This window comes from Trichomonas vaginalis, chromosome II, assembly GCF_026262505.1.
Source record: "Trichomonas vaginalis G3 chromosome II, whole genome shotgun sequence".
Classification (NCBI taxonomy): Eukaryota; Parabasalia; order Trichomonadida; family Trichomonadidae; genus Trichomonas; species Trichomonas vaginalis.
In genome coordinates, this window is record NC_067204.1 from 10,961,215 (window position 1) to 10,977,580 (window position 16,366).

A 16,366-nucleotide genomic window follows, 5' to 3' on the forward strand; every position below is an offset into this window, starting at 1 on the left:
CAAAAATGGATAAAGACTTATAGCCAAGTCTTAATATCATGCAGGGAGAATATACATTGATAAGCAATTATATTTTATAGTAGTAGTATTCAGAAATTCTTACAATTTACAATACAATTTTCAAAAATGGATAAAGACTAATAGCCAAGTCTTAATATCATGCAGGGAGAATATACATTGATAAGCAATTATATTTTATAGTAGTAGTATTCAGAAATTCTTACAATTTACAATACAATTTTCAAAAATAGATAAAGACTAATAGCCAAGTCTTGATATCATGCAGGGATAATATACATAGATAAGCAATTATATTTTATAGTAGTAGTATTCAGAAGATCCCGTTCTTCTTCTGTATGGGACACCGCCCTTGACTTCCTGTTTAATACCAAAAGCAATAAGCTCCTCTAAGTCCACCGAAATCATAAAAATGAAGTGATTTTGAAAAGAGTTAACAAAATTCAAATCACATCAAAAACAAAAACACATAAAAAATATTTTATTATACTCATTCGAAATTAAAAATAATAAAATTTATATATATTAATTTCATTAAATCAAGGTTAAAAATCTCACCGGAAAAATAACCTCAGTGTGATAAATTTATCACCGGAAAAATTTACAATAAGGTTAATACCGAAAATATCGAAAAATCAACATTTAAGGTTAATTTAAGAGTATGCACTTTTGTCACCTACTCCTTTTATTTTTGAAATTTTGAATCCATCAACTTTAAACATTTTATTCAATTTACATGTTGTCAATTCTTCAAATAATTTTTTATTATTAGCATAATAGTCATTAAATTGTTGTAAGACGAGTTACGGAAAGTGAGGTGAACCGAAAAAGTGACACTTATTTGGTCGGATAAATTCCCTATATATTTACTTGTCAAAAAAAATCAGACTTTTTTTGCTTTAAAAAATTTATAAGTTAATTATTGAGAACGAAGGTGAAAGGAAATGGATATCTCTTACCTTTCATTCCCTCGAGAAAGTTCAAAAACTTGGGTGCAATCAGAACTGATTGCACCCAAGTTTTTGAACTTTGTATAAGGAATTGTTGGCTATGATGTACTGATCATGAATCAGTACATCATAGCCAACAATTCCTTCGCAAACAGCGGGAAACTTTGTCTGAATAGTTTAACATTCAGACAAAGTTTCCGCTGTCAGAGAGGGAATGGAAGGGTAAGAGGTATATATTCATAATGTATACCTCTTACCTTTCATTCCCTCGAGAAAGTTCAAAAACTTGGGTGCAATCAGAACTGATTGCACCCAAGTTTTTGAACTTTGTATAAGGAATTGTTGGCTATGATGTACTGATCATGAATCAGTACATCATAGCCAACAATTCCTTCGCAAACAGCGGGAAACTTTGTCTGAATAGTTTAACATTCAGACAAAGTTTCCCGCTGTCAGAGAGGGAATGGAAGGGTAAGAGGTATATATTCATAATGTATACCTCTTACCTTTCATTCCCTCGAGAAAGTTCAAAAACTTGGGTGCAATCAGAACTGATTGCACCCAAGTTTTTGAACTTTGTATAAGGAATTGTTGGCTATGATGTACTGATCATGAATCAGTACATCATAGCCAACAATTCCTTCGCAAACAGCGGGAAACTTTGTCCGAATAGTTTAACATTCAGACAAAGATGATTTTTTAAATAAGATATATATATATCAGATGATATAAGATGATTTTTTTAAATAAAAATAAAATTTAATTTTTTAATTGTTAAATAAAGAATAGTAAGCTTGACAAGTAATTTAAGTTTTTGCTTTGTAAAGTTATTTGGTTGGCAAATGCATTGTGTCACTTTTTGTTTGAGTTCACTTTCCGTAATTTGTCTTATGATAAAATTCTTCAACAGATGAAAAAATTTTTATTTCAGTAATTGGTTTAACAACGTTTATTTTTTGTTGAACATTTTCACTTATTTCTTCCTCCTCTGTTTCATTTATTTTTAAAATCGGTTTCATTTATCATTAAATAAAAATTAGAATATAAGTGATGAAATATATTTTTGAAGAACTGAAGGTGTCACTACGTCACCATGTGTCACTCGGTTAATTAACTTCTCTGAAAAAATGAGACAACATGACATTTTGACAACAGTCCTGGAAATAAATTTTATCGTTAATGTTTTGTCAAACATGAGCGTATATCCTTTGTCAAACATGAACGTAAACACTTTGTCAAACATGAGACAACATGACATTTTGACAACACAGCAGGATTAATGAGGAAGGCACTTATGAATTATTTTTGAAGAACTGAAGGTGTCACTACGTCACCATGTGTCACTCGGTTAATTAACTTCTCTGAAAAAATGAGACAACATGACATTTTGACAACAGTCCTGGAAATAAATTTTATCGTTAATGTTTTGTCAAACATGAGCGTATATCCTTTGTCAAACATGAACGTAAACACTTTGTCAAACATGAGACAACATGACATTTTGACAACACAGCAGGATTAATGAGGAAGGCACTTATGAATTATTTTTGAAGAACTGAAGGTGTCACTACGTCACCATGTGTCACTCGGTTAATTAACTTCTCTGAAAAAATGAGACAACATGACATTTTGACAACAGTCCTGGAAATAAATTTTATCGTTAATGTTTTGTCATGATTTCATCGTTAATGCTTTGTCATGACTTCATCGTAAACACTTTGTCAAACATGAACGTAAACACTTCATCAAAACTAAACGTAAACACTTCATCGAAACTAAACGTAAACACTTTGTCATGACTTCATCGTAAATGTTTTGTCATGATTTCTTCGTAATGAGCATAAATGACTAAAAATTATTTCTGCAGTTCATCCGCTACATTATTAACTAATTAACTTCAGACATAAAATATATTTAGTTATGATTTCTTCGTAATGAGCATAAATGACTAAAAATTATTTCTGCAGTTCATCCGCTACATTATTAACTAATTAACTTCAGACATAAAATATATTTAGTTATGATTTCTTCGTAATGAGCATAAATGACTAAAAATTATTTCTGCAGTTCATCCGCTACATTATTAACTAATTAACTTCAGACATAAAATATATTTAGTTACGATGAAGTCATGACAAAGTGTTTACGTTTAGTTTTGATGAAGTGTTTACGTTTAGTTTTGATGAAGTGTTTACGTTCATGTTTGACAAAGTGTTTACGATGAAGTCATGACAAAGCATTAACGATGAAATCATGACAAAACATTAACGATAAAATTTATTTCCAGGACTGTTGTCAAAATGTCATGTTGTCTCATTTTTTCAGAGAAGTTAATTAACCGAGTGACACATGGTGACGTAGTGACACCTTCAGTTCTTCAAAAATATATTTCATCACTTATATTCTAATTTTTATTTAATGATAAATGAAACCGATTTTAAAAATAAATGAAACAGAGGAGGAAGAAATAAGTGAAAATGTTCAACAAAAAATAAACGTTGTTAAACCAATTACTGAAATAAAAATTTTTTCATCTGTTGAAGAATTTAATGACTATTATGCTAATAATAAAAAATTATTTGAAGAATTGACAACATGTAAATTGAATAAAATGTTTAAAGTTGATGGATTCAAAATTTCAAAAATAAAAGGAGTGGTTAGTTTGAAATCTATTCCCCAATCAAGAATCACCTCATTAATGAAAATAGATGATTTAACAAAAAGAATAGAAGAGATTGAAGAAAGAATAAATCAGATAATTGATATCATAAATTCAAATAATCATTAGTTTCTTAAAGTTCAATGTTGAACTCATCAAATTTCTTTTTCATCATTACCATTACTCTTTCAACTCTATCTTTTGATAGTCTTGCGTTTAATTTTGCGTAAGAAGTTTATTTTTTACTCGTTTATGAGGTCTTTAACCCATTCAGGATTTAAACAATGTTTAATTAATCGCGGAATATCTGACATCATCTATATATAGCTTCTTTTATGTAAGATAAAATAAATAAATTATTTTTAAAAATAATGTTAATTTTTTAATGTGTTTAGTATATAAATATTTATTACTAATTTATTTAATAATGTCGCACTTTCTTACAAATTCATGACTTTTAAAAAACGTAAGAAAAAATTTTTATATCATCTATATATAGAAGATGCATTAAAATATACCTTCATCTATATATAGACGTAACAAAAAAAGTCACACACCCCGCCCTATCCTACTACTAATGAACAAATATCATCCATAATAATATACTCATTAGAAAATGCCAATTTTCTAGTGTGTATCAAAAATTTCAAAGTGAATTCATTCATTTTAAAATCTGATAAGATATGAAATCATTTTTTTGTAATTATAAGATTGTTTCACATATAATTGTGAAAGCCAAGTGGTAAGAACTACGGATATTCTCATTAATAGTAAAAATATTAAGTACATGATATTTCTGGATATCTTATGTTTCACAAGAATAGGCTGAATTCAAGTAATTCATAAATATTTTGTTGTGTTTGTTCATTTGTTTTTGTGTTGATGTGTATGTGCTGATGTATGTTGTATTTTTATCAAGATATCAGCAAGAAGAAAAATGAAATTTTCATAATCAACATTTAACAAATTATTTCAATACTATGTTGATAGTTATGTATATTTTTCGTGTTATTTTAACAGTAATTTCATAGTATTTTTGTCACTTTTATCGTCATGAAGCGGTTTTGGCCGTCCTTTTTGTCGAATGGGTCATACAGAAGGCCTTCGCCACGCTACACGCTATCTTTTCGCTCGCAAATTCCGCAAGCACGGAGCTCCAGCACCATCAATCACACTTCGTACTTTCCGTATTGGTGACATCGTTGACATCAAGGTCAATGGTGCTCTCCACTCTGGCATGCCAAACCGCGTTTACCACGGTGCCACAGGTATTGTCTGGAACGTTTCTCCACACGCTGTTGGTATCCTTGTAAAGCGCCGCGTTAACAACCACATCGCTCCAAAGAGAATCTACGTTCGCACAGAGCACGTCTTCCCATCCAAGTCCAAGAACGATTTCGTTGCACGTTGCCAGGCTAACCTCAAGGCTCACGAAGAAGCCAAGAAGGCCGGAACAAAGATTGCTCTTCCAAAGCGCCTTCCAGCTCAGCCACGCGCTTCCCACGTTGTTAAGCCAGAGCTCATCCAGACAATCACAGATGCTCCATTCCGCGAGAACTGGTAAAAGTATATAGATTTGAACGACTGTGAGATTTTACTATATAAAACAAGAGAAAACTGATGATAGCCGCTGATTGTAAAATTATATTTTGGAAAAAAAGAGGAAAAAATATGAGGGAAATTATGAACTGTTCAAATAATTGATATTTAAGTAATAGATGTTAAAAACAATTTGATCAATTATTTGTAAATTTATATAAAAAAGCTTTTTACCAGTTCTCGCGGAATGGAGCATCTGTGATTGTCTGGATGAGCTCTGGCTTAACAACGTGGGAAGCGCGTGGCTGAGCTGGAAGGCGCTTTGGAAGAGCAATCTTTGTTCCGGCCTTCTTGGCTTCTTCGTGAGCCTTGAGGTTAGCCTGGCAACGTGCAACGAAATCGTTCTTGGACTTGGATGGGAAGACGTGCTCTGTGCGAACGTAGATTCTCTTTGGAGCGATGTGGTTGTTAACGCGGCGCTTTACAAGGATACCAACAGCGTGTGGAGAAACGTTCCAGACAATACCTGTGGCACCGTGGTAAACGCGGTTTGGCATGCCAGAGTGGAGAGCACCATTGACCTTGATGTCAACGATGTCACCAATACGGAAAGTACGAAGTGTGATTGATGGTGCTGGAGCTCCGTGCTTGCGGAATTTGCGAGCGAAAAGATAGCGTGTAGCGTGGCGAAGGCCTTCTGTATGACCCATTCGACAAAAAGGACGGCCAAAACCGCTTCATGACGATAAAAGTGACAAAAATACTATGAAATTACTGTTAAAATAACACGAAAAATATACATAACTATCAACATAGTATTGAAATAATTTGTTAAATGTTGATTATGAAAATTTCATTTTTCTTCTTGCTGATATCTTGATAAAAATACAACATACATCAGCACATACACATCAACACAAAAACAAATGAACAAACACAACAAAATATTTATGAATTACTTGAATTCAGCCTATTCATGAACAGGAGATTGTCTTATCCTCTTCGAAATCTTTAAGATTCTGAACGCACAGTCAAAAATAAGTCTATAACTTGGAATTATGAACTATTAATGAAATGATATTATAATTCAGATGGCCTTCAAGGTTAATCCTCGGAAGATTTTAGAAGAAACTTGTGAAGAAAGTAACTTGAGAAGCTTCTGCGGTGTTCTTACTGATTATGTGAGCAATGATCATGCGTTATCCTGAATTGAAGATGAGACGTGATTCTTCAAAAATTGAAATCTTAATTGTGTTATTTAAGTCGCTTAGTAATTGAAAGACTAAGTTTGGGATACCCCTATTATCTGATATCTTCTCGTTTGTCCAGTTAGTCTTTGATAGTTCTTGGTCTTCCTTCGATTCCTCATGTTATTCCAGATTCAGTTACAAAGCCATTTATAAAGTGAAAGACATTGATTACAATCTGCGGTTAGAGAATAAACAATAGTTGCTAAATTCTGCATCTGCCTGCGTACAGATTAGAAATATTCAAATTCACGAATTTGAAGTTATTAGAAATTGGAAACGACAAAACCCTTCCTTAAGCTATTGCATTTTAACTGTGACGGAATAAACAATCCATTGTAATCTTTTTGTTTGAAGGAAAATCTTGGAAAACGATGACAAATCTCCGAGAAGTTCGTTTTTAATTTTATATTCAAATTTCAGGATGAGTGAAAAGACATCAAGGACTGCTGCAGGAGCTCAGCCACCGCCTTTGGGCATTTTCAGTTCTGTTCCTGATCCAATAGATGTCCAATTTAATCTTCGAGAATGCCCATTTATTACATTTAAAAAGAGAGTTGATAGAACAACAGCATCAATATATGATTTGATGTATATTGTCTCTAAGCATCATGGCGGTACTGTTTGCCCTGAAGATGTCCACATTTTAATTAAAGTAACGGATGATGAATTCAGACCTGTAACAGATTTTACTCAAAGATTATCAGAATTCGATAAACCTACAAACGAACACCCAGAAGAAGAGCAAAATGCTCCCGATTTAATATTTTATTATGATTTTACTCCAGTTTCGGGCAGTTTATTAACTATTCCCAAGTTAGATAACCAGAAATAAAGTTTTGCGATGTTTTTTATCCATATTCTGCATTACTTTACTTTCATTAGAATATTTTTACTTACTCTACTAAACCCTGTCTGATTTAAAACTTTACAAACATTCCAACTTCATATGTTATTATATCTTATAAATTCTAAATTACAGATACTAAATATTGAATATAATCATTAATTTGTTTTAGATTAAACTATATATTTGTAATATATAATCTACAATATCATAAATTTATCCTAACTCTCATTTATTGAAAGAAAACACAGCATATATAACACGTTTTGAAGAAAAATAGTAAATTTAACGAATCAAGTTTGAGTATTTTAGAATGAAACATCTAAATAGAAGCCCAACATCAAAACAAAATGAAAATGAGATAGTGGACCACAATCTACTGATATATGGTTGAACTCAATTACAGTAATAATGAGTTTACCATTTCCGGACCAGATTCCAGGGATATCTACAACATCATGAAACAAATACTTATCTTTTTGAGTGAGAGCATATTTCTTCTTCCCAAGAGATTTGTATAGAGAATCATGAGCTTCAATATCTCCTTTAGGTATTTTAGCATCAATTGTCAATGCCCATGAGCTCCCTCCGCCAGCACCTGCATTTCCGTTGTGAGATGCGAAGCCACCAAACCAACCAGCTCCTGCTCCAGCTCTATCACATTCGCCATCTCCCTTCGGAACACCATACTTCTTATTTTTGGAGCCATCCTTTTGAGCTGTTTCGCCCGATCCAAATGTAAATCCAAATGTAGAGTTCGCAACACGATTTCCATCATATTTCCCATTAAACCAAAAACCTTGTGCCACCAGGCCACCTCCTGCACCACCAGAGCCATCATCATCATTTCCGAACGGAACTGGCGAATAGTTGTCGCTTCCACCTCCCGCACCGCTCACTATTACGCGATGCCAAAGATCGTTTTGTTCAAATTTGACAGCGGTTTGGCCACCACCACTTCCCGTTCCCCAAAAGTCATCTCTGAAGTACCAGTTTGTCGCATGGCCACCGCCTCCATAACCACCCTTGACCCAATTTTTAGGAAGGTAGTTATTCGGTGAGCCTGACAAAACTTTTTCGTTATACCGATAGTCTCCTTTTCCACCGACAGTCGCATATGACCTTAATGTTTTTCGGATGCTGATTACGCCGGAAATATAGCCACCAGCACCGCCTCGATCGCCTTTCTTATTGCAGCCGACATTACCTTTCGATGAAGCGAATGTATTTTTATGGCAAACACCATCTTTATCTATGAATGAACTTATTGCATCTTTTCTAAAGCCGCCTGAAGCACCATAAAGCTCAAATAGATACGTTCCAGGGGAAAGATCAATTATATAGTCTGTGCATTCGGATGTAGATTTACAAGGATAGATAAATGTATATTTTTTCCTTAATGAATCCTTGATCACATGGACACCATCAATCACTCGTCCATAGGAGGCATTTTCAAATTTATACGATATCATATTAGCATGCTATTTTATATTTTCAGGAAATTAATGAGATGATAAATTACTTGAAATTTAATCGAATTTTATGAAATGATGTTTAGCATTCTAAGGTCAAAATATCTGAATTCATCTTTTTAATATTCAAATGTAATAAAATAAACAAATTGGAATGAGCGGCAATATTTTCCAGTGTTTACTAGCTAGAATCTTTTGCTGTAATATCTAAGAACTACTAGTTCATTGTTTCAACAACAAAAAATTCCAACGGTGGTTGGGTTCATGATGAAGCTGCATAAAATTAATGTCATTTGACACAAATTGACATGTAAAACATTGAATTACGATCCAACGACACCAATTTCAATATTGAACAAAATGATGATCCGCATAACATAACGTATCGCCACATTTCATTGCAAATCATTTTAATTATATTTCCGTATGAATTGATTTTTGTAAATTAGATACAGAGAATCTTAATAATTGTATTTTCATGAATTTTTCTTTAAAAATCTTAATGAAGCTATCTTCACGAGATATTTATATCAATAATCAAAAAAAAAATATAATTAAATCAATTGATTTTCAAGATTTCATATCTTTCAATATTAATGGTTCCTTCATTGGTATGTAACTATTTACATCTCGATACTCTATTCTTTGAAATATAATTTATTTTCAAAAAAATGTTAAAATAGTTTGTAAAATTTGTTAATTTATTCAATCTTTGTCTTTCCATTTCTAGAGATGTGGCCAATTATGCTTACATCGTCATCATCATCGTGATAGGAAATAAATCCATCATCCACAGCATTTCCATCTTCTTCAATAACATTTCCATACACCTCAAACTTATTGATGGCAATGCATGGTGGATAACCAGGGCATGGCTCATTTTGGAAAATTCGGACGTATTTGCCTGTGTATTCCTTATCGAGCTTGTATGTCTTCTCCTTGCAATACCTCATTTCAGAATCTTTATCAACTCTGTGGATTTCTTTCCATGTTTGATTATCATCCGAAATTTGAAGAGATCATGAATATAAGCAGCAATCAAAGCAGCCATAATAACCATCATCGCAGCAGCATCCAGTATAGCAACATCCGCAACGGATGAAGTAACTATTAATTTTGAATTTTCTTGATTTCAAGGAATATGTGATGTAAGGGTGCTCTTTATATGTATGTGGGCAGTTAGAGCACCAATCATATTTTTTATCCCATGGGTAAATAGAGTATTCCGGTAAAGTCATCTGCATCGTTCCATTTATCTGTTGTTTGGATGATCCACTGGTATCAATAACAACAAGTTTATCATTGAATGTTTTTGCAAATATACCAGGCTGGTATTCTTCTTTTGAAAGGGAGATTAACAAAGAAAGAAAACTCATTCAGAAATTTACTTCAATGAAAATTTGACAATTGTAAAGAAAAGCAATGATTTCATTGTTTTTCAAACAAATCATCAGTACTGATGAAAAACTTATATTTAAGAAGGTATATAATGATAAAATAATCTCCCTGGATGTCAGCGGTAACTCGAAACAGTATATCAATGGATCAATGCAATTAACAAAGCCAGAATATGCAATTTATCCATGGGATAAGCGTTATGATTGGTGCTCAAATTGCATTTATGATTACAAAGAATACCCATACATTATTTTCTCATTGATTGGCAGGAAATTCAGATTTAATGGTTACTTACTTCGCTGCGGATGCTGCTATGACGGTTGCTGCTGCGATGATGGATATGGCTGCTTCGACTGCTGCCTCTATTCATGGAAGCTTTTAATCTCAGACGACAATATTACTTGGAATGAAGTTCACAAAGTTGAAAAGGACTATGAAATGATCAGATGCAAGGAAAAGAGCTACAAGTTCGAGAAGACATATACTGCTAAATACATCAAGCTCATTCAAACAGCAAATTGCCCAGGATATCCAGCTTGCATTGCAATTAATAAGATTGACTTCTATGGCGATACCCTCTTAACTGATGTTCAAGCTGAAGCAAATGATGATTTTGTATCTTTCCATGACGATGACGAAGATGTAAGCATTATTGGCCATATTTCTAAGAATGGCAATGTAAAATTTGATTAAATAGTTTTATTATATATGATATTTTTTATTAGAAATTTAATAACAATATTCTTGGCCTTTATTTCGGATATGAAATATCTCAAATAAAGGATTATCCTTTATGATTATCAGAATAGGATTGACTTCATGATTTTTAAATAATTTTAAAGCAGATTTCATGAGATTTAGAGTATTTATCACATAATCTAAATCATTTTTACCTAGATTTATAAATGATTTCAAAATAATATTATAAATGATTACTAAAATTGTTCTAGTGTTTATTCAAAAGAGTTAATGCTAAATATTTTTTAAAATTTTATCAATTTAGAAAAATGTAAATGGAGAAATTCTTCCTCTGTTCTTTGCTTCAGGCCATTTCTTAATGAGGTTATTTCTCTTCTTTTCAGCCCAGATAAACATTGTAGTTCCGCCACAAATAGTGAAGAAGAAAGAAATCAATAAACCGCTATAGATGGAGAAGAAGATCCATCCAGAAATCTCAAAGGTATAGTTAGGGCATGCAATTTGGTCAAATAAAAAGCCTTTTGGAAGATAATGTTCCTTTGAGCCCTTTGGACGAAGATTTGCGAGTCCAATATGGCAATAAAGGTTCAAGCATTCACAGACGAACCAGCATGGTATAGCAAGGATCTGGTATAAGTGTAATCCTTTTACAGAAAGTGATTTATCGTATAAATTATAGTTAACTAAGATTGTGAATGTCCAATAGTAAACTACATTTCTCATGCTATCGGCTAATGGCATTGTTGCATGTGAAAATGTATGAACCCAAATACTTTCGTAAATTCTTTTAGCGTAATGAAGCTCCCACATGATGATTCCAATTGTAAAATACGAATTCCATACCAATTTGTTGCGTAAAATGAGTAAAAGAAGTGGACAAATAACAAATGGGCCGCAATATTCAAGTAAAAATGATGTTCTCCAGCCAATTTGTGGTCCCATATCTTTAATAATGAAAGTTGTAGCTCCAACGTCTTTTATTTTTGTATTTTCAGCAATTGGAACGTTTTCTCCATTTTTATTATAAACAATTCTAACTTGTTTACGAATAATATTGGTTTCTTTAACAGCTTTGTCAAATAAGAGTGCACCTAATGCTTCTTCTGGGACGTCAACGTCGAATGTATTAAATTGATATCTTAATTGAATCTTCATTAAATTTTCTGAATGCCTCAATAATTTATTTCACATGTTTTTGGTACTCAATTCAAATAACGATTACGATGCTAAGCAAAACTTCGATTTTACTGAAATTTCAAAATGAAATTTCTCAAAATAGACAGAAAAGATGGGCTTTGATATTTGTTGCATAATATGAGCTCATGCGAGTCATATATATGGCACTATATATAAAGATTCCACAATGAATTAGTGCTTCTAAAAACACGAAAGTACCACAAAAAAGTCCAGGATAAAGATGAGTTAGAGATATCAAATAGTCTAGCGTGTGTCATAGCCAACCATATCTTATTGCATTCTATGTAGATTCATCTTGCTGCATGGGCAGGATTCGCTTGAAAATTTAACTTTCACAGAGAATTTCCTTCATTTTATTTTCATCGGTGAAAAAAATTTTCTCGAATAGTTTTGTTTAATCAGCTAATTTGCATGAAAAATCATCTACATATCACTGATGAAGTTAGTTTGCGCAATTAAAACCAATACGGTAACCAAAGATGAAGTCATCTACCGGTTTTGAAATCATTCAATTCAATTTTTGAGGGCTGATTTTCCGTTCGATAACTTTTTTTTCTCAAAGACATGACTGTACAAGTTGCAGACGAAGTCGATGATCATGTTATGATGAAGGATGGCCTTCAAATCTCTAAGGAGGATAGAGAGTATCATGAATACATGGACTCCCTTTATAAGAAGATTGGCGGACAAGGCAAAACAATTAACATCCCAACAGAGAGATCATTATCTGTTGCACATCCATGGCATGGAGTTTCTATTGGCCCATCATTCCCTGATATTGTTTCGGCTGTAATTGAAATTCCAGCATTATCTCGTGTTAAAACCGAGCTTGATAAGCCGTCAGGACTTCTTAAGGTCGACAGAATTCTTCACTCTTCTGTTATTTATCCAGCAAACTACGGCTTCATCCCAGAAACATTGGCTGAAGATAATGACCCTCTCGATATTTTAGTTCTTTGCCAGTTATCAGTACCACCGCTTGCTTTAATGCGCGTTCGTCCTATTGGCATTATGCCAATGGTTGATGGTGGCGACCCAGATGATAAGATTATCGCAGTTGCTGTCTCTGATCCAGAGTACAATATTTACTACGATGTTAGTGAACTTCCACCATTCAAGCTCCTTATGATCAACCAATTCTTCAATGATTATAAGACTCTTGAACGCAAGGAAGTCCGCACATTCAAACCAATGGGCGCTGGCCATGCTAAGAGAATTATTAAGCAATGCTATGATCTTTACCATTCACATTTCAAGGTTGAGACCAAATAAAATAAATATGATTTAATATACCTCAGTTATTTTCATTAATTAGACTATATACTGCAAAAGCAACATGGATTCTCTATTCCAAATTTCGAAATTAATTTTGAAATTTTGATCAACGTTGTAAATATCTAAAACCATAAAAACAACTTTATAGATAAAGAATATTAATTAGGTTTTTACTTCTTGGCTTGAAAGAATAAAAATATTATAGATTTTTTTCAAATTCAAAGGGATATTGCTTTTACAAGAAAGTTTATAGATGTAAATAGTGCAAATAACTATTAATGAAGCTGCATTTTGTCAAATGCAAGAATAAATTTCGAATTTATGAGGAAAATGTATTTCCTGAATATAATCCTCTTTCGCATCAAAGAGAATTACATATACCTTGAATAATAACTTCTGATTTAATGCTATTCCAATAGTCAAAATAATATATGCATCAGAAAGTTAAAATTCAAGTAAATTAGAATTATCTAGGTCATGGTAAATGTTCAATTAACTGTCTGTAAGTTTTCGAGTAAGTAAGACTATTTTGTGTTATTATTTTTGGATTTTTTTAAACAAATGCATTGAATCCAGTATATGTTGTTATAGTGAAGTCTTTTTCACCGCATATTTCTTTAATAGTAAGCTGTCGCTTTGCAATATGTTTTTCATCGACTAATTTTTGATGAATACTGCTAATTTTTTCTCTTTCTGACTTGATATGCATAAGGATCAATCTTAAGTTTTCAAGATCAACTGTTTTTGGATCCAAATCAAAATTATTAATAATTGCTTCATTATTTCTGAGTTTCATATTCACATCTTGTCTAAACAAACCTATTCTTTCAATTGCTTGCTGGTCAGCCTCTGTCTCGAAGCTATCCCATATAGGGGTAATCATATGAAATTTTTGTCACTTTTATTAAAAAATGATTTTGTTTTCTTTGATTACATTAGCAAGAATGGATAATTCTGGCAGTCCTATTATAGGTATTGACCTTGGAACTACCTATTCTTGTGTTGGAATCTTTCAAAACGGAAAAGTTGATATAATTGCAAATGAAGCAGGATCGAGGACAACAGCATCTGTTGTTGGATTTAAGCAACATGAGAAGTTAGTAGGCGAAGCTGCTAAGTTCCAGATGGCAGATAACCCTAAAAACACAATTTTCGCAATTAAAAGACTTATGGGACTTAGATTTTCTGATGATGAAACACAAAATGAGATAAAGCGTCTTCCATACAGAGTAATTAATCAGGACAATAGGCCATTTGTCGAAGTAGATTACATGAATCAAAAGAAAGTTTACGCGCCAGAAGAAATCTCTGCTTTTATTTTAACGAAAATGAAACAAATTGCAGAAGAATATCTCGGCAAGCCTGTTAAAAAGGCAGTTATTACAGTTCCTGCATATTTCAAAGATGCTCAACGTAAAGCAACACGAGATGCTGGCCAAATAGCAGGCCTTCAAGTTCTAAGAATCCTAAACGAGCCAACAGCTGCATCTTTAGCTTACGGACTTCATAAAGAAGGTTCCAGAAAAATTTTGGTTTTTGACCTCGGTGGAGGTACATTTGATGTTTCATGTCTCGCAGTTGAAGATGGAGTCTTCGAAGTCTTAGCAACAGGCGGAAATACTCATCTTGGCGGTGAAGATTTTGATGATCGAACAATTGAATATTTAAGACAATGCTGGATAAAGAAACATAGAAAGGATCCAAAGAAAGATCCAAAAGCCATGGGTAAACTCAAACGCGAAGCTGAAAATGCAAAGATTGCTCTTTCTACAAATTTGAATGTTAAAATTGAAATCGAAAAGTTCATGGATGGTAAAGATTTCGAAGAAACTCTTACTAGAGCAAGATTCGAAGATATTAATTCTGATTTATTTAAGAAATGCTTAGAACCAGTTAGCCAAGTCCTTAATGATGCAGAACTTACTAAATCCGAAATAGACGAAATCGTTTTGGTCGGTGGATCAACAAGAATTCCGAAAATTCAACAATTAGTCAAAGATTTCTTTAACGGAAAAGAGCCATGCAAATCTGTTAATCCAGATGAAGCTGTAGCTTACGGAGCAGCTGTACAAGGTGCTATTCTTGCAGAAGCCGAACAGGTTGAAGGAATTATTATTTTGAACGTCAATCCATTGACATTAGGCATCCAAACGCAAGGCGGTGTCATGACGCCATTAATTCCTCGTAATTCCAGAGTTCCAACCAGTAAATCCAAGATTTTTACCACTGCATCTGATAATCAAGAAACAGTAAGGATCCAAGTCTTCGAAGGTGAAAGAACATTGACCAGAGATTGCCATGAGCTGGGTTCATTCGATCTCACAGGCATAAAACCAGCAAAAAGAGGAACTCCTCAAATTGAAGTCACATTTGAGATCGATGCAAACGGAATGTTGTTTGTTACGGCCGAAGATAAGCATAGCAAGACAAAGGAGACCATTACAATCAACGCAGTCGAATCTAGATTGAGTGAATCTCAAAGAGATGAAATGATCAAAAGAGCTCAAGAAGAAAAAGAAAATGATGAAAGGAAGAAGATGGGAATAGACGCAAGGAATAGATTAAATGCTTATTTGGCAACAATTAAATCAAGATTAGAAGAAGAAAAAGAAAGTTTGTCAATGAAAGTGAAAAGTGAAGTGAAGAGTATATTAGACGAGACAAATAAATGGTTGGACCAACATTTAGAGGATGAAAAAGAAGTTTTCAATGAAAAATTCAGTGATATCAGCGATGAAATCAAGAAATTGCTACCGCAAGATGAAACACTACAGGAAGATACTCCAGAAGAAGAGCTTTAAATAGTATTACATATGATTTTGATAATAATTTGTTATTTTAATTTTATTAATTGTAAAAAAATAAAAATTCATTACCTGATAACTCATTTTTAGATCCTTATCTATACCTTAACCTTTGAAGACTCTACTTCAAAATATTACATTCAATAAAAAAATTTTATTTCATTTGGAAGATTTCACCATTTCTAGTCTTATTAAGTGCCTGATCTTTTTGTGTATCTAGTATCTACCACGGAGAGCTAGGCTTGAGCTATATTGGTAATT

General features: G+C 32.9%; 11 protein-coding genes across 11 annotated transcripts, besides 2 other annotated features; 5 read left to right on the forward strand and 6 right to left on the reverse strand.

Moving 5' to 3' along the window:
• Positions 1-700: part of a mobile genetic element that runs on past the window's edge.
• A 261-nt stretch (positions 701-961) lies between these two features.
• Positions 962-1,659: a mobile genetic element.
• Positions 1,660-4,704: 3,045 nt separating this feature from the next.
• TVAGG3_0523870 (structural constituent of ribosome) lies at positions 4,705-5,371 on the forward strand (the record flags this gene model as incomplete). The annotated part of the gene is made up of 1 exon (XM_001313713.2): positions 4,712-5,191. The coding sequence occupies one exon, from the start codon at positions 4,712-4,714 to the stop codon at positions 5,189-5,191; it is 480 nt and encodes a 159-aa protein (XP_001313714.1).
• A 21-nt stretch (positions 5,372-5,392) lies between these two features.
• TVAGG3_0523880 (structural constituent of ribosome) lies at positions 5,393-5,908 on the reverse strand (the record flags this gene model as incomplete). The annotated part of the gene is made up of 1 exon (XM_001313714.2): positions 5,397-5,876. The coding sequence occupies one exon, from the start codon at positions 5,874-5,876 to the stop codon at positions 5,397-5,399; it is 480 nt and encodes a 159-aa protein (XP_001313715.2).
• Positions 5,909-6,327: 419 nt separating this feature from the next.
• Positions 6,328-7,369, forward strand: TVAGG3_0523890 (uncharacterized protein; the record flags this gene model as incomplete). Its single annotated transcript, XM_001313715.1, has 1 exon — positions 6,838-7,248. One exon carries the CDS (start codon positions 6,838-6,840, stop codon positions 7,246-7,248), a length of 411 nt encoding a protein of 136 aa, XP_001313716.1.
• Positions 7,370-7,568: 199 nt separating this feature from the next.
• Positions 7,569-8,732, reverse strand: TVAGG3_0523900 (glycine-rich protein family; the record flags this gene model as incomplete). The annotated part of the gene is made up of 1 exon (XM_001313716.1): positions 7,569-8,732. The coding sequence occupies one exon, from the start codon at positions 8,730-8,732 to the stop codon at positions 7,569-7,571; it is 1,164 nt and encodes a 387-aa protein (XP_001313717.1).
• A 701-nt stretch (positions 8,733-9,433) lies between these two features.
• TVAGG3_0523910 (uncharacterized protein) lies at positions 9,434-9,685 on the reverse strand (the record flags this gene model as incomplete). The annotated part of the gene is made up of 1 exon (XM_001313717.1): positions 9,434-9,685. The coding sequence occupies one exon, from the start codon at positions 9,683-9,685 to the stop codon at positions 9,434-9,436; it is 252 nt and encodes an 83-aa protein (XP_001313718.1).
• A 66-nt stretch (positions 9,686-9,751) lies between these two features.
• TVAGG3_0523920 (uncharacterized protein) lies at positions 9,752-10,108 on the reverse strand (the record flags this gene model as incomplete). Its single annotated transcript, XM_001313718.1, has 1 exon — positions 9,752-10,108. The coding sequence occupies one exon, from the start codon at positions 10,106-10,108 to the stop codon at positions 9,752-9,754; it is 357 nt and encodes a 118-aa protein (XP_001313719.1).
• A 46-nt stretch (positions 10,109-10,154) lies between these two features.
• TVAGG3_0523930 (galactose-binding domain-like family) lies at positions 10,155-10,823 on the forward strand (the record flags this gene model as incomplete). Its single annotated transcript, XM_001313719.1, has 1 exon — positions 10,155-10,823. One exon carries the CDS (start codon positions 10,155-10,157, stop codon positions 10,821-10,823), a length of 669 nt encoding a protein of 222 aa, XP_001313720.1.
• Positions 10,824-10,883: 60 nt separating this feature from the next.
• TVAGG3_0523940 (very-long-chain enoyl-CoA reductase protein) lies at positions 10,884-12,373 on the reverse strand (the record flags this gene model as incomplete). Its single annotated transcript, XM_001313720.1, has 1 exon — positions 11,130-11,984. One exon carries the CDS (start codon positions 11,982-11,984, stop codon positions 11,130-11,132), a length of 855 nt encoding a protein of 284 aa, XP_001313721.1.
• Positions 12,374-12,552: 179 nt separating this feature from the next.
• On the forward strand, positions 12,553-13,337 carry TVAGG3_0523950 (inorganic diphosphatase protein; the record flags this gene model as incomplete). The annotated part of the gene is made up of 1 exon (XM_001313721.1): positions 12,591-13,298. One exon carries the CDS (start codon positions 12,591-12,593, stop codon positions 13,296-13,298), a length of 708 nt encoding a protein of 235 aa, XP_001313722.1.
• Positions 13,338-13,854: 517 nt separating this feature from the next.
• Positions 13,855-14,184, reverse strand: TVAGG3_0523960 (uncharacterized protein; the record flags this gene model as incomplete). The annotated part of the gene is made up of 1 exon (XM_001313722.1): positions 13,855-14,184. The coding sequence occupies one exon, from the start codon at positions 14,182-14,184 to the stop codon at positions 13,855-13,857; it is 330 nt and encodes a 109-aa protein (XP_001313723.1).
• Positions 14,185-14,212: 28 nt separating this feature from the next.
• Positions 14,213-16,102, forward strand: TVAGG3_0523970 (ATP binding; the record flags this gene model as incomplete). The annotated part of the gene is made up of 1 exon (XM_001313723.1): positions 14,213-16,102. The coding sequence occupies one exon, from the start codon at positions 14,213-14,215 to the stop codon at positions 16,100-16,102; it is 1,890 nt and encodes a 629-aa protein (XP_001313724.1).
• Between the last annotated feature and the right edge of the window lie 264 nt (positions 16,103-16,366).